General features: G+C 34.0%; 2 protein-coding genes across 5 annotated transcripts; one reads left to right on the forward strand and one right to left on the reverse strand.

Annotated features, from left to right (window-relative positions):
- The first annotated feature begins 3,461 nt into the window (after positions 1-3,461).
- Positions 3,462-11,279, forward strand: LOC114318511 (isocitrate dehydrogenase [NADP]). Its single transcript, XM_028265416.2, has 15 exons — positions 3,462-3,662; positions 6,163-6,206; positions 6,315-6,424; positions 6,602-6,639; positions 6,776-6,853; positions 6,956-7,009; positions 7,113-7,214; positions 7,342-7,433; positions 7,547-7,650; positions 9,910-9,978; positions 10,053-10,168; positions 10,366-10,400; positions 10,490-10,632; positions 10,759-10,881; positions 10,967-11,279. The coding sequence occupies exons 1-15, from the start codon at positions 3,584-3,586 to the stop codon at positions 11,058-11,060; spliced, it is 1,281 nt and encodes a 426-aa protein (XP_028121217.1). The 5' UTR covers positions 3,462-3,583; the 3' UTR covers positions 11,061-11,279.
- A 1,403-nt stretch (positions 11,280-12,682) lies between these two features.
- On the reverse strand, positions 12,683-16,214 carry LOC114318512 (uncharacterized). Of its 4 annotated transcripts, none has more exons than XM_028265420.2 (5): positions 15,850-16,214; positions 14,942-15,082; positions 14,769-14,806; positions 14,502-14,568; positions 12,683-13,235 (listed from the first exon to the last, which is right to left on the reverse strand). In XM_028265420.2, exons 1-5 carry the CDS (start codon positions 16,036-16,038, stop codon positions 12,840-12,842), a joined length of 831 nt encoding a protein of 276 aa, XP_028121221.2. In that variant the 5' UTR covers positions 16,039-16,214; the 3' UTR covers positions 12,683-12,839. The 4 variants fall into 4 exon arrangements, with proteins under 4 accessions (XP_028121221.2, XP_028121219.2, XP_028121220.2 ...); XM_028265418.2 differs by having other exon boundaries at positions 14,721-14,806; XM_028265419.2 differs by having other exon boundaries at positions 14,906-15,082.
- Positions 16,215-16,804: the final 590 nt, after the last annotated feature.

Consider the following 16,804-nt stretch of genomic DNA (forward strand, 5'->3'; position numbering starts at 1 on the left):
GCTTCACTTTAAATTTTGTGATGCCCTCTCTCTCTCTCTCTTAAACAAAATTTGAAGAAAAGATCAAAGCTTTTTTGAAGAAAAGTTGATATGTGGAGGGAGAGCAACAAAGACAGTGGGGGAGTTTTACTTTATGGTCATGTTTGTTTGGGTGGACATGAGCTTGGGATTGGACTAATAGTCCAATAAAATTATTAATCCAATGTTTGGTTAAACAATTGAAGTACGGACTAATTATTTTAAACTTGATTATTAGTTAAGATAGGATACATAATCCAACGGATTCGTAGTCCTAGGACTATTAGTCATGGGAATGCTAATCCAGTCCGCCCAAACAAACATTCTTTGCTAAATTGTTTTAAAAAGTGTTCTTGAAAAATAATTTTGAAAGCAACATATTTTAGAATTTTTTTTAATTATTTTTAAAATCTATCAATAAGTTTGACACGTGAAAAAAAAAATACTAATTAATTTTCATTTTTATTTTCCTAAAAAATATATATAAATAGAATTTTATATTATAATTTTTATTTTTTTATTCATATAATTAACAAATTATTGATTAAAAGGGGATTAAATGTTATATAAATTAAAATTTTAGGAGAAGTCAATATAATTATGTTATAGAATTTATTATATATATTTTAAAAATTAATGCAATTCATCCTAAATAAAAATACAAAATAAAGGGTAAGGCCTAATAAGGGGTATTAAATAATAATAAAATAAAATAAAGAGAACTACATAAAAGAGTATTATAATCCCATTAAAAAAAATATGAGAAAAGTTAAGTGCATATTAATGGTACATGTTGGGAGCACTAAAAAGAGAGTACTAGGGGGAGCACTAATAATGTGACAGTTGGCTCTGCTCATTTTCTATGCCTTGTTTATTTATTTATTTATTTTATTGTCATTTTTAATACATTAATACTATTAATGATGTATTGTTTAGTGACCTAAATCATTGTTAATCACAGATGATATACAAAGGGTGGATCTTACTTATACGATTTTGTGCTTTGTCTGTGCACTATTTCTGTGTTAGTAAAAAACACAAGATATTATTTAATACAATACATTTAATGTATTTGATTACTTTCTATAATAATGAAAGTAATTAATATTATATAGCATAAAGGAGATTTTTTTTAAAGTTTTTGGTATTAATATTTTATAGTATAAATGATATTCAATATTTTTATGATGTCTAAGGTCCCTCGACATCAATCTAAAGAAAATTCGATTCAAAGAATTTCTTTAGACAAATCACAGAGAAAATTTCAAATTTCTCTAGACATATCACAGAGAAAATTCTAAATTTTTCTGGACAACAATGAGGACTAGTGCTCTGCTTCCAAGAAAATCGGGTTGGTCCAGAGAAATTCCAAATTTCTCTAGACATATCACAGAGAAAATTTCAAATTTCTCTGGACAATAATGAGGATTAGTGCTCTGCTTCAGAAAAAATTGGGTTGGTCCAGATAAATTCTCTGGTTTGTACTGAATTTTCTCTAGATTGAACTCAATTTTCTCTGGGTTGGTCCAGAGAAATTCTCTGGTTTGGACTAAATTTTCTCTGGTTTGATCCAGAGAAATTCTTTGGTTTTGATTGAATTTTCTTTGGTTGGTCCAAAGAAATTCTTTGGTTTTGATTGAAATTTCTCCGGATTGATTTGAGGGACCTTAGACATTCTCTCATTGGCATTTCATCAAACATCTTCTTTGCTAAATCCATGTCCCCAATTTCGTGCATATTTTGCATATTTTCAAAACAAGCTTGTGCAAAATCAAAATCAAGTATTTTCTTTGATGAAATATGATCATTTGTTCAAATTTGGAAAAGAATATAACAAAATTATTTTGAGGCTAAGAATCCATGAATTGAAAGCAACATTCACAATCTGAAAAGATATGAATTGTGTGTAACTCATTTATAGTATATTTATTACATTGAAGACATGTGGAATTTAATTGAAGACACTTGATCATTTTTCCTTCTGAAACTCCAAAGACTATAATTGTCCTTAGTGTAGTCAGGGAGGCTTACAAAACTACTGCGTGGAAGCCACCCATATATCAATGGTGCATGTTTTGATGTCGTCATCTCGTGTCTGCATCTTTGGCCACCATGGCTCGTCTTTCTTGTCACCATGGCTCTTATTCCGAAGCTCTGTCCACTACGACTGGATTTCAGAGTCACTTCGAACTGGCTCATCGGTGGAGTAGTAAAAAGTGCAATATTCACGAACCCTCGAAGCTTAGATCGCGGTGGTTCAACTTAGATCGCAACATTCTGGTGACGGCGTGGTAGAGACAAATGCGAAGGTGAAGATCGGAATGTGCAGAAAGAGAGAGGGTTTGGTTTGGATAGAATGAAGATCAGAGAGAAAGAGAGAGAGAGAGAGAGAGAGACAATTTTTTCTGATCTGATATATGAGTGTGGATTTAGGAATCTTAGATATCAAAAAATAATATTGTGAATCTATTCAATTACTAAAAATATGGGAGAGACCTTAGACTAATTTTTCTAAACTTATAATGATTCTTTTTAAAATTAGAATACTAATAAATTGTCATAATTATCTTATGTTTAAAATGATCTAAATAAATATATTTTTTAATTTTTTATAAAAAATAATATATAAAAAATAAAAATATAACATAACCCAAAAAATAAAAAAAAAATGAAAAATACACTAGAAACTCTAAAGAATTGTTTGTGATAAACTAAAAAAGTTAAAAAGTTAAACAATTATTAAAAAGTTAAAAATCTTATACTATTCAAGGGTAGCTTGTGAGGGAAGTCACTAGAGTAAAATTATTATTTTACCCTTTAAATTCAACTATTCAAAAAGTCAAAAGGGTGAAGTAGTCATTTTGATTTTATTATAATATTTTATTACACATTTTTTTTCTATAAAAAATCAAGAATTACCCCAAACATACATTTTTCTCTATTTTTTTAATCAAAAAATGAAAATATATACTTATATAACACATTCCAAACCAACACTACATTATGTTTGGATTGATTGATTTGGAGAGAAAAGTAAAGAAATTGAGTGATATGTATTTCTCTTATTTGTTTGGATAACTTAAGTAGAGAGAAATAGAGAGAAACTTATTTCTCTTATAAGCCTCATTTTCAATCTTTCCAAAAGTGGAGAGATTGGGAGAGAAAAGAGACCACTATTTTCATAATATCAATTTTGTCCCTATAAAAATAAAAGAAATAAAATGATTGAAAATATAAAAAGGTTATTTTTGTAATATAATGAAATCTAACCAAACAAGAATGAGAGAAATCACAATCATTTCTTTTATTTTACTTCTTCCTTATCCAAACAAAAAGGAGAGAAATCACAATCATTTTTTTTTTTCTTCTTTTATTACTTAAATAATCATTTTTTTTTTCTTTTCTCTCATAAATTAAAAATATTGTATAAATAGGACCACACTCCACAGAAATCATCGCCTCCCAGACAACTATATAACTAGTAGTAGCAAATGGCCCGATATTATTTATTCACTGTCTTTTTCCTCTGTTCTCCTTCAAGAACCTTATTGCCCTGGTTCGTTTTATGAAGTCGGAAGAGAGTCATCGCAGAAAGATGGATTTTCAGAAAATAAAGGTCACCAATCCCATTGTTGAAATGGACGGTAAGTTTGAACAGACTTGGATTCATCTCTTCTTCTTCGCATTTGCCCCCATGTTTGATGTAATCTAATCTATAATAATATTGTAATTCTTTTTGTTGTGTTTTTGTTTTTGTTTTGTTTTTTATTTATTTATATAATTTGTCCGTATCTTCTGTTCAAATGTTTCAGGCATGGGTAATAATAGCATAGGGTTTTGATTAGTTGTTACTGATGAAGTACTAGTTGGACTTTGATCGCCGCCTTCTCTCCTTCAAATCCTTATCGAAGTAAAAATAAAAATTCCTTTGGATCTTGGATTGGGGAGGGAAAGGATAAGGAGATCATATTAATCGAAAGAACATAATTTATTCCTTTTTGTTTAGTTGGGTTAGGGAACCGAATATATTACTATTATATTGTGCGGACCGAATCCCACACTAGATGAAGTGGATCGGAGCTTTGTGGCTGAATTGAACTATTCAGGAAACTAAGGGCCTGCAAAACAGAGGCACGTTAGAGCTGCCGGGCTGGGTTTGGCCTGAAAACCCCTGGTGTGAGAATGAGTGATGGGAGAAGATGAAGTTCTCTTCCTAGGTGTAGAGAGAAGAAGAGAAAGTGTGTTCTATGTGTGATTAGATGAAATTAAGTTACCTTCAATGTGATGAGAGTGTTATTTATATAGAATAGAAGACTTAGCTTGTTCCCTAAGGTGAGATTCATAGAACTTAGATGCCTCAAGCCTCTCTTTATCATTGTTCAAGATGGTGGAGAACCACAAGTTGGTTAACCATGGAGTCATTTGCTCATTGTAACTATGTATATAACAAATCACATTCCCTCTGCAACTGTTTCCGTGATTCTAGGAAGGGGGATCAGCTGAGGTGGCATTTTGCACATACTTGCATTCACAGCTTCCATGCCTGCTCAAGAGTTCCTCAGCTTGGTTTTGATCATACCTCGGCTCGGCCTTTCATGAGATTGCTCGTAGAGATGGCCTGGCCTATTTGGATGACCTTATGTGGGTTCGGCCCACTTCGATTCTGCTGATGGGTTCAGCCTAGCTCAGTACCGTGCCTGGGCTGGCCTTAGCTCAATGTGCTTGGCCCAAGTGCTTGAGGACTTGGGAAGATGATCCATATGGAGATGGGCTCAATGGCTTGGCCCACGTTGGTATCTGGCCCATATCTAGTGGCCATTTGGGTTTGGACTTAATGATTTGGACCGGCCTAAAGCTTGGATCCGCTCCATTTATATTTTGCCCCTTCATATATTATATGATAAGAACATATAGTTTGCCAGATTCTGGCAGCCTTTTGTTTTAGTTATGTCTTATTCCAATAAAATAATAATGATTTAAGGCCATTGGTTGAGAGGTCATCAATTTTTATAAGAAGAGGAGGCATGTGGTCTTATTGATAAAAAATTCGCCATTCACCCTAAATGTAATGACAGAACAGAATCCTTTTTTTGAACAAAATGCATGGCTAACTTAAAATTTTACTGCAACTGCAAAGGCCCAACAGGACCATTTTCCGGGGTGATGTACAGTAGCATAAAAAATAAAAATTTATCTGTCACTAAGCAAATCAGTGAAGAAAGAAAATCTGGTGAGGAATGACTTCCTGTTATACCATTAAAAATTTTTACCAAGGGAATGTTCTCTTCCACATCTTCAAAAGTAGAGAAATCGGACAAGAAATTACTCCCTCCTTATTTTGAACATAGCTTTATCTACAGCCATAGGATCTCAGTATTGCCCATACAATGAAAGCAAACCTTAGTTCATGGACATCATAGGCACACTAAGAAAATAGATAACTGTCACCATATACATGTGAAATGAGAGAGGAATGAGTCAATGACTACCTTCTTATCTTTATGATGGGAAATTCTATATATTAAAGAATCCATTTCTTCTCTTTGTTCATACACACCTAAAGTATATTATAGAGAACTCCACTCTTGACCTCCTTATAAATTGGTTTCAATTGGTAACATCTTTGTTTCGCCATAAAAATTGGGTCCTTTGACCAAGCATAAGGATTCCAATAAAATTTGTGAAAATGAAAAAGGAAATGATTGTCAAATAAGATTACTACAAGGTGATTTGTATTAGGACCTGTTCTTCTACATAATATTTGGAGTCAGCATACTTCAAAATTTTAGGTGATTATCTCATCTATTAGGAAATTATTATTTATGCAATATTATATGTGGCGGTGAACTGGGAAATATTACCCTCTCTACAGCAATGTCACCTCTCAAGAGCAAAATGAAATGTTAAGATTAAAATATTTTTGCAGAAAAGAATTAGGTAAAAGTGGCTGGATTTTCTTGTGACATATATGCGTAATGCTTTAACATTTACGGAGCTTTAATTTTTACCAAGCACGCATTATGTTCCCTTTCCCTATCACATGCATACTCAGACACAAGCACATGAAAATGCACAAACGCAGATATACACATGATGTTAGTGTGTGCACCTTTCTTTCTTATTTCATTGATGCATGTGATGTAGGAGATGAGATGACTCGAGTTTTTTGGAAATCAATCAAGGATAAGGTAATTATGTTTCATTTATTTCAAAATGATGTGATGTTCTTTTCCTTTTGACTGTCGTTTCATTTTCCTTAAATGCTTATGATATTTTCTTCATTTTTAAACCCACAGCTTATTTTCCCGTTTCTGGAGTTAGATATAAAGTACTTTGACCTTGGTCTCCCTTATCGTGATGTTACCAATGATAAAGTTACAGCTGAGAGTGCTGAAGCTACTCTTAAGTATGTGTAGTCATTTTATCTTCGGGGTTATTTTGATTTGCTTGTAGTGTTACTGAAGCTATTCTTAAGCATGCATTATTTATTTACTTTTGCGTCTGACACCTTCTTTTATTGTTTATTTATTTACTTACCTATTTTTTGGGGTGGGGGTGGCGGTGGGGGTGGGGTTTACTCTAGGTATAATGTAGCAATTAAGTGTGCGACTATAACTCCAGGTATAAATTCTTCGATTAGTTAGCAATAATGCATTTGTCTTTTACTCATCCCCTCAAAGTACTTGGCTCACTTTCAAAGTTGGTATAGTTATGTTGTTGACAAAGTATTTTTAACATTGACTTTGATGATCTACAGATGAAGCTCGTGTTAAGGAGTTTAACTTGAAACATATGTGGAAGAGTCCAAATGGGACCATTAGAAACATTTTAAATGGTTAATGAATTTTTCCCTAAGGTTTCTTTCTTTTTTTCCTTGTTCTGACCCACAACTTTTAATTTGTTTGTAATGGGACAATGTGATCTCCACTTGGTACAGGCACGGTTTTTAGAGAACCAATTATTTGCCGAAACATCCCCCGGCTTGTCCCAGGTTTTATCCATTCCCCACCTCCTTCTCTCCATCACGTGGGCATTTATTTTTATTGTTGTCATTTTTTAAATAAAATTGAGCATACAGTTGCCAATCTTGTCAGGTTGGACCAAGCCAATATGCATTGGGAGGCATGCTTTTGGTGATCAGTATCGAGCTACCGATGCAGTTATTGAAGGAGCTGGAAAACTTAAAATGGTGTTTGGTATTATTTTGTATCCACTTTAGAGCTTTATGAGGATTTCTTTGAAAAATGCTTCTTAATGATTGTTTAACGCTTTAAGATCTTATCAAGAATTGATTGTTAGAAGGGCTTCTGACAATATCTGCAGTACCAGATGGACAAGGAGAGAAAACCGAGTTAGAGGTCTTTAATTTCACTGGTGCTGGAGGAGTAGCTCTCTCAATGTATAACACTGACGAGGTTTGAATTTGACTTGTGTACACATACATACATATAACTACCTGATATCCGACTAGAGATCAACTAGGCAATATTAGCCATTAATTATTTATTATTTTTGAACTGGAGTGCAGTCCATTTGTGCTTTTGCTGAGGCTTCAATGAACACTGCTTACCAAAAACGGTGGCCACTTTATCTTAGCACAAAAAATACTATTCTTAAGAATTATGATGGAAGGTATGCATGCATTATGGATGCTACTATTCTTTTTAGTGAATGAAGCCATTGGTTAATATTGGTCACATTTGTTGTTGTACAAGGGATTATGGGAGTTTGGGCTATGTTTATCTTTTGTGTAAATTACATTGACCTTGCCTCTGGTTTTTGAAATTACAAATACCTCTTTTGTTAGTGTTGTCATATAAATGCTATTAACAGAGTTTAGTCTTTTACCACTTTGGTAGACCACATATGTTAATTTTATTTTTATTGCATATCATCTTCTTTCCCTCCCTCAACTAACCACTTAGACCCAATTGGAAAAAACTTCCATCACCTAACCCATCTCCATTTCAAGCAAAAAAAAAAAAACAAAAAAAAAAAAAAAAAGAAAAAGAAAAAGAAAGAAAGAAAATCTAAATTGTTGATGTCCAATGTTTTGCTAACCCAAATATAACATCCAAAGAGGGTTGAAAAGAGTAGCGAGCCAATTCAGATAGGGTCGTATAATGTTCAAACTGGTGTTAGTTGTGATACATCTCCATCTGTTGTGTTAGGTGTGATCTGTCTCCATCTCCAATGGTATGATACAACCATTGAGGTATCACATGTCTAGGACAAAGCCCATTTTCTCTCTAAGATTGGTTTGAGATGAGTGCTCGGACAAACCTTTGAACTCTATGCATGTCCTCTGGTGGTCTTGAGCGAGGTAGGCCTTGCTCCCAACCTAGGTAACGTGGCAAAGAGCTTCAGTCTTTGGAATTGAAGCTTGGTCTCTGGGGCTACTAGCGAGCCAAGTGAACCGAGCTCCGAGGTTTTGGGCACACGGGTAGTTTGAGGTCTTTGGAGATAGTGTGTAGACTTGGTCAGTCTAGGTGATGGCACTCAATTGGGCCACATGTCTCCTTAGGATGTGTAAACATTGTGCTAGAGACTTGCTTGAGAAGTCAAAGGGTGATGAAGCAATAATGTGGTGGTGACTTGTGTGGTTGGATCCATGTACCTACAATATGTTATTTTACAACCAAATTAGTAGAAAAAGTTTAGGATCATAGAAATCGATTACAAAATTGGACATAACCCTTCCATGGGTATGGAAGGGGTGGGCATTCGTCGGGCCGGGGCAACATTACATAATAAGAGATTTTGTGTCTGCTTAAGCCCGGTTTGCCCCTAACATCGAGCTTCTACATTTGCCCAAGCCCAGCCTGGCCCGACTCAAAAAATAATTATAAACCCCAAGTCCACCAATCGGAGTATATGTTAAAAAAATAAAAATAAAAATTAAATATTTCAGAATTAAATTCAATCACACATTATATTTATTAAATAAATATATTGACATCATTATAAATTAAAAAATTGTGTATAAATTGAAAGATTTCTTAAATAAATTCAATCATACATCACCGCAAATATGAATTTCAATAAAATCAATAAAGATAAAGTCTAGATCTTAACAAAAAATACATATTTTAATACTCCATCTGTCCCAAAATATTAGTCCCTTATTCCATTTTTCATTGTCCAAAAATGTTAGTCCTTTTTAAAAAATCAAGGACTAAAATAACATGAATTTTCTATTTTGTCATTCTTTTAAATTCATTAACAATACACAAAAAGTACAATTATGACAATTGATATTTCTTAAAAAATAAACTATCTAATCAAAGGGTAATTTTGGAAAATCAATATTTTTAAAGTGCAATAATTGTACTACCAAAAAAGTTGGATTTCCCAAAAAGGACTATTATTTTGGAATGAAGGGAGTATATATAATTAATTAATTAATTTAATAGCGGGCCGGGTCGGACTAGGTTGAAAATATAAATTCCAAGCCCATCCCATTAATATATTGGGCCGAAAATATTGACCCAACCCCGGTCCTATGGGCTAAAACAACTTTTCCAAGCCTAAAAAAAATAGGGTTGGGCCGGGCGGGCTAACGGGCCATCCACATTCCTAGAAGAACTTGAAATGAGCAAGGGCATGTTCAAAATTTCCACAGAAGGGCATTTAGCATTTATGAAATATAATATTTCTACAACTTGTATAAGGTAAAAGCGGAATTTTGAACTTTTAGTATGCTGAAGTCTGTAATTGAGGTAATCTGTTACTGACAACATAGCCAAAAGGGATGGTGGTGTAGTTTTGAAAACTCAAGGAGAAGCTTATGTCAGTGTAATTTATCAATATCTTTTTCCTTTTTACCTGTTGGAAATTGTAAGTTCTTTGTTCTTGTTGTTAGCTTGTTTTCTCTTTCTTCTTTTCCTAAAGATTCAAGGACATTTTTCAAGAAGTTTATGAGAGTCAATGGAAATCCAAGTTTGAGGCTGCAGGGATATGGTGAGCTATTATACTGCATGTTGTTGGCTGGTTTTTACAATTGAAGTTGTTTCTGAAAGACTTAGCAATGGTAGGTATGAACATCGTCTTATTGATGACATGGTTGCTTATGCTCTTAAGAGTGAAGGAGGTTATGTGTGGGCATGTAAGAATTATGATGGAGATGTTCAGAGTGATTTTTTAGCACAAGGTTAGTTAATTTTGTGGTAATGATTATCAAGTAAGCTCTTGTTATTTGTGAATATTGATGTTGCTTGTGGAATTGAATGTTTAATTTTCTGTTCTGGGAACATCATAGCTGAGGCAATGTCATAGATCAGATTATTTATTCTCATCAAAGTTCAGATTACCTTATTTCCCTCAGACTTTTGTTTCCCATTGTCACAGGTTTTGGTTCTCTTGGTTTGATGACATCAGTGCTGGTATATCTGCTGTGTCAATTTTTGTGTTTCTCTTCAAATGCATTCTTTTATGTGCTTCCTCATTGAGTGTTTGAGGATATGGGCTCCAGGTGTGCCCAGATGGAAAGACCATTGAAGCTGAGGCAGCCCATGGCACAGTCACCCGCCATTATAGGGTTCATCAGAAAGGAGGTGAAACTAGCACAAATAGCATAGCATCAATTTTTGCTTGGTCAAGAGGACTTGCACACAGGTGTGAGATTGTTATTGCTTGGTTTTAAGTACTACTGCTGGTTTATGCTATTCTAGATCCTCCTAGACTTTAAATTTAGTTTGCCTTGCAACCTTGGATTGAAAATAGCCATGTTGATCTTAATAGGGCAAGTTTAGATGACAATGCTAGACTGTTGGATTTTACTCAAAAATTGGAAGCAGCCTGTGTTGCAAGTGTTGAATCGGGAAAAATGACAAAGGATCTTGCACTTCTAATCCATGGACCCCAGTAAGTAGTGTCAAAAATGTGTTTTGTCCATGTGTTCGCTTTTTATCTGAATTATGTATATTGTAATTGGCTGTGTTTCATGCAGGGTTACTAGTGCACATTATTTGAACACTGAAGAGTTCATTGATGCTGTGGCTGCGGATTTGAGAGCGAGATTGTCCTACAAAGCGAAGTTGTAAACTACCACTTGCTGACTTTGTTTATGCATGGCCAAAATGTTTAGGCTGCCTTTTCATTCAGTGCACAACAATAATGCTATCTGATTTTATGTTTAATTGTCAATAAAATCTTTGGCATCTTTTTAGCTATGAAATAGAGTGAAAGGGTAAATGCTTTCTTTGCACTGTCTTGACTAAATTTTTGTTAACCGTGATTATTGGATATTTTCACTGTTGCCATTTTGTTGCCTTGTATGAGGGATGTTTTCTATGTTACCATGTTGCTATCACCATGTTTGCTACATATGCTATGCTTGTAGTGCAAAACAAAGAGGCAAGTGAGAAAGGTGAAAGATGGGTTGTTCTTTCAACTGGGTGTACTTATTAAACATGGGGAATCAAGGTCATTGATGCAATCATTCATCAATTACCACTTTGTTAGTCATTGAATTAATAGCCTTGTTAATGTCAATTATAGTGTCAAGTAGTTGTAAAAGCATTGTTTTGATGGATGTGGTTTTTACTATAGTGCGATTATGGAAGCACTTTTAACTCCTGAAATACTCACTAATGTTTACAATCAAACTAGTCTTTTCTTGTGACTTTTCTAATTATCACATTTAAATAATCATTGATTCAACATTAATTTCATCTCATACATTGTGTAAAATAAAGTGCATGTAAAAAAGATGTAAACAATGATTTATAATGGTTTGCCATGCCCTATGTCTAGATCTACCATCAACCTCCCTTGAACGTCAATGATTTATAGTGGCTTGACAACCCATGTGTATAGATTCACTATTGACCTCCCTAGCCAATGTAATCCACTAATCTGAATGAATTTTTCCTAACATCTCCTAAAACCTTAACAATTTTAATTAGATTTTTCTGAGCACCACCTTCAACCTTTAGCATACTTGAATTGAATGCCAACCACCATCAAAATAACACTAAACTATTAATTTATTATTTCTTCTAAAAGGTGTACTGAATATGATTTACGTTGGTAAGGTGATTTACTAAGACTTAGGCAATCTTCTAGGTCAATTGTAACAACATTAACCCTTAACAACATTAACTCCCTATGTAATAAAATGGTTTATCTCAATTATTGAAGTAAAAATTTAGATTAATTTGTTACTAAGGCCTTGTTGGGGAACATGTTTTTTTAATAACTTTTTGACTAAAATGTGATTTAAAAAAATTAGTATATTTGGAATGACTTTTTAACTTTTTACGAAAAAATATGCAAAAAGTAAAGAGAAAAGAGAATCTTTAACTTTTTAGTATAAGTTGTTGATTTTTTAACTTTTTTAGTAACTTTTTGGCGAAACCAGTCGCTTTCCAAACGAAGCCTAAAACAATTAGTTTAGCTAGTGACACTTGGGGTGGGTTCAGACCGGATGATGAATAAGTTGTATGGATTGGGATCTTTGAGGTCTACTGTTGTTTATCTTCCAAACAAAAAAAAAAAAAAAAATATACTTCTATTTAGGGCTCCGGGAATTTTTTTTTTATAAAACAAATTATTCCTACACACTTAACACTTTGTTTTCCTATAATCTTGCAAGTGCATTTCCACACTTCCTACTAATCCATTTCCCTATAATCTTGCAAGTGCATTGCCATCCTTAAACGGGTGCAACCAAAGCTAGAGGATATATAGCTGGCTTTTGGTTACAGTAATTTTGAACTGAGTGCCACTAAAGCTTAAGGATAGTTGGCTATTGGTTACAATAATCTTTGAACTGAGTGCCAAATATTACAATAAACAAAAACAACAGGCAGGAAAGAAAATCATGTCAGGGTATAAACTGCAAAACTAACAAATAGTCCCAACAAGGCACCTGCTATCACTTCAATCTCATTGTGGCCAACAGATTCTTTTAGCATGGCCCAACTATTTGCAATTTTTTTGGATTCTCCTTCAACATTAGATGGTAAGCTAGATGAAATCAGGATACCACTTTGACTCTTTCGATTCTCAGATCTAAGTAATAGTTTAGCGTTTGTCTGTTTTGCTTGAAAGGTATCTGCTTCCTCCAAGAACAAAGGCCCAAAACTTTCTAAATTTGAGGATGATTTTCTAGGTTGAGAATCAATCAAATCATCGGCATCATTCGAAGAAGCTGAGTTCTGGAGCAAAACCCTGTTTAATGCCTTTGCATGAATGCCCACTTCCCTTCTCACTCCCTGCAAAAGTAAAAATTCTGAATGAGGCTTGATACTTTTATGCTGTGTTGGATTTGGGGAGGGATTTAGAAAGAAAAAGAGAAAAGATGTGTGAAATTAGGTGAAATGTAAGTATATTTTATTCACATTTCATATATATTTTCCATTTCCTTTTCCAAATCCCTCATCAAATCTCCCAACCAAACAGAGGTAGTCTGAACTCATTATCTACCCACAGAAACAACTGCATATCTTTCAATGGGCTGGAGATCAATCAACATGTTTTGGTCACTATTGTTTGATACACTAGAGAAACTAGAGTCGCACATCTTTTGGTTCTCAAAAAATAAACATAATTCAATCTTCATGGGGATCTAGTTTAACTTTCAATCGCCAATACCTCCCAAATGAGGTGTTAGAGCACTTGAATGTGAAACATGATAGACAATTAGTAAACCATTGGACAAGGATGAGTCAAGTCTATGAATAACCAACCATAAAGTTATAAGAATTAACAAGGGCCTCAGTAATAGAATTAGTAGTGATTATAATGATGATGGCATAACCAAAAGTTCAGTAGTTGCACGTAGCATAACTAAAAGTTATAAGAGATGCCAAGGACAGCCTTCTCTCTCCCAATCAGAATTCAGAGAGGGAAAGAAAAGGGTGGGTGTGTGGAAGAAGAAAATGGAATCACCAGAAATTCAAAGTAAATCTAATTATGTGACCTAAATCCAAATATTGTTTTAAATTTAGGCCTCGTTTGGGAAGTGACTATTTTAGTAGGCTATTTTAGTTTTTGGCTATTTTAAGTAGGCTAAAATTTTTGTGTTTGGGAAGATGATTGGATTTTTTTGTGGTTGGATGTGATGTTTGTGAGAGAAAAAGTGAAATGATTATGGGTTTGATGTGATATTTTGTCTTATTAGCTATTTTAGCCTATTTTGTCTTTTTGTGATTTTTAGCCTAAATTTGGCTATTTTTTCTTCTTCCCAAACACACCCTTAATCTGATACGTGGTGGGATTCTCATTGGCAAACATTCAGCAAAGACACATTGCTAACAAAAGCTGACATTTCTGTCATCCTTAATGTGGGCAGATCTGTATTAGATAAAAGTTTATGTGACACAAGTAGGTTTGTGCCCAGATTTTGGTAAACCAAGCAGCCAAACTGAATTGCATCAAAGCAATGTTGTGATTCATGACACTTTTCCTTCTGAAGTAGGAGATCTGCATAAGTCTATATGAGATGAGAATAAAATAGAAAAAACACACTACATGTATACCTGAGCGTCATACATGATAAGGCTAGCATAAACAACTGCTAAACCAAAAACTGCATCCGAAAGACCTCTGCAATCATAAGATCAACAGTAGATATTAAACCTCCTCGAGAAATATATCAGCAACTTGCTCACCCACCCACACCAAACCAATCAACATGCACTTCCAAATGTTAAAAAAATACAGAATCTGCAAACATCACAGAATCTGCAAACATCCACCTTAGGGAGGGCACAACGGAAATGCAGCATTTTACCAATTTTACCCACCGTTCAAAGCCAAGGGACATCGCGGTGGCCACAGCTGCCTGTCACAATTGGAGAAGACTATAAATTATAGGAAATTCTATTGAAAACGAAATGAACCATGATTTTGTTACTGCAACCGACAAATCAAAATTAATTACAGAGGAATGAATAGGTGGTGACAAAGTATTCATTACGGAGGAATGGGTAGAAGGGAACCCTCCAGACCGAAAGACTGTCTTAAAATCAAAACTGTTGCTGTTGCCATAAAGGATGGCAGAAGTGAAAAGCTTTGACAGCTGCCCAATTGTCGCGGATACAGCCGCTGAAATGAGAACCTACACACATGCATACATAAAATTAAGTAAATAATTAGAAGAAATAACTACAAATAGGGGGGAGGAGGGCGGGATTAAAAATAATTATAGTAGGGGTGAGAAGTTATAAAAAATATATACATATACGAAAACATGGTACATGGTGTTTTCGGCACTTTCGTTCCTTAGAAGACAGATTGAATTCAAATGGAGAGACTTGAACCAAAAGACCTCCTCCAGCCTGATCTCTAATATCATGTTAGATGGCCTTAGATAGCACTCAACCCCAAAATTAACTCTTGAGGTGAGGGTGAATTTACACTTATCTAGTACACGTCAATGACATCCCTAGGCGAGGTGAGACTTCATTTCACACCCTGCTTTATGCTCACTTAGCAGCACCCACCCACCGCAATACAAAGGATTGACCACCTTTTTACAATTATTTGCTCAAAACAATGAAGAAATAACTATGGACATAAATAAATAGTAATGATTTCAACAAGTCGAAACCCTAGTTCCGCCATTATCTCCGCGTTGGGTCACGAACATTTGAATTCACACCTTAATAATAATGCCCCAAGTGTGATCGGATGCGTAGAGGAGAATGCAAAATTGATGCCCAAATTTTCTTTGATTATGAAATTTCGGAAGATTTCATTCCCCTTAGTTCCTCCGGCAAATAAACAAAAAATAAATAATAGAAATAAAAATAACAATAACAATTACAACAAATAAATAATAATTAAAAAAGATGCTAATGGTGGTAGAATAATAGGTTGTGTTACCTTGTTGTGGGCGATTTCATCAATTTCAAAAGTGACACATACGAAAGTCGTCCGAGGAGGAGGACCAGAAGAAGCTTTGGTCTTTCTTCCGAGAAGGCCGTAGTCGGAAATGAAACTCCTGCGGTTCCTCAAGTGTGACAATCTATGACAAACCACGCCACTCGAAAAGCTTGAAGCTTGCAATAACATATTTTCTCCCTCTCCTCTCTCCTCTCTGTACCACCACACCAGTCAACCACGAAAACAAGCCAACCGATCTCCTCTCTCATCGAATAATTAATGAATCCATCATCAGCCGCTACGACTACTGCGTGTGCCTGCCTGCTCGATTTAATTCGGGTCATATTCAGCCCTCGCATGTATCATGTTTTTTTTAATAATTATTTAGTCTTTTAATTAAAATATGATGTAAAAAAAATTAATATATTTATAATAATATTTTAATTTTTTATAAAAAAATGTGTAAAAAAAAATAAGAGAAAAAAAAAAATCTTAACTTTTTGATATAAATTATTAATTTTTTAATTTTTTTAATAATATTTTAATTATTTAACTAAAAAAATCACTTGCCAATTTCAACTATTTTAACCCTCACCTAATTAACGGTTATTTGAGGTATCACTTATAATTGTATTTTGTTTTTTAAAAAGAAAAATGTTTGAGGGCCACAAAATTGTGGCCCTCTAGCATTGTTGTTTTAAAAAATAACGTCTTATTTTTTTTTAAAAAAAATATTTTAATTATCGAATTGAATTAATTATTTTTATAAATAATATGCATGAAAGGCCTTATAAAAGGAGTGTTTGGGAAGAGAGCCGAGTTAAAATTGCCAACTAAAAAATAAAATAAGTTAAAAATAATTAATACGATAAAATATTATATTCAATCCATAATTATTTTATTTTTTCTCTCATAACTATCAAATCAATTAAAAAAACAGCCAAACTCTCAAACA

This window comes from Camellia sinensis, chromosome 8, assembly GCF_055761805.1.
Source record: "Camellia sinensis isolate YWXY chromosome 8, ASM5576180v1, whole genome shotgun sequence".
Classification (NCBI taxonomy): Eukaryota; Viridiplantae; Streptophyta; class Magnoliopsida; order Ericales; family Theaceae; genus Camellia; species Camellia sinensis.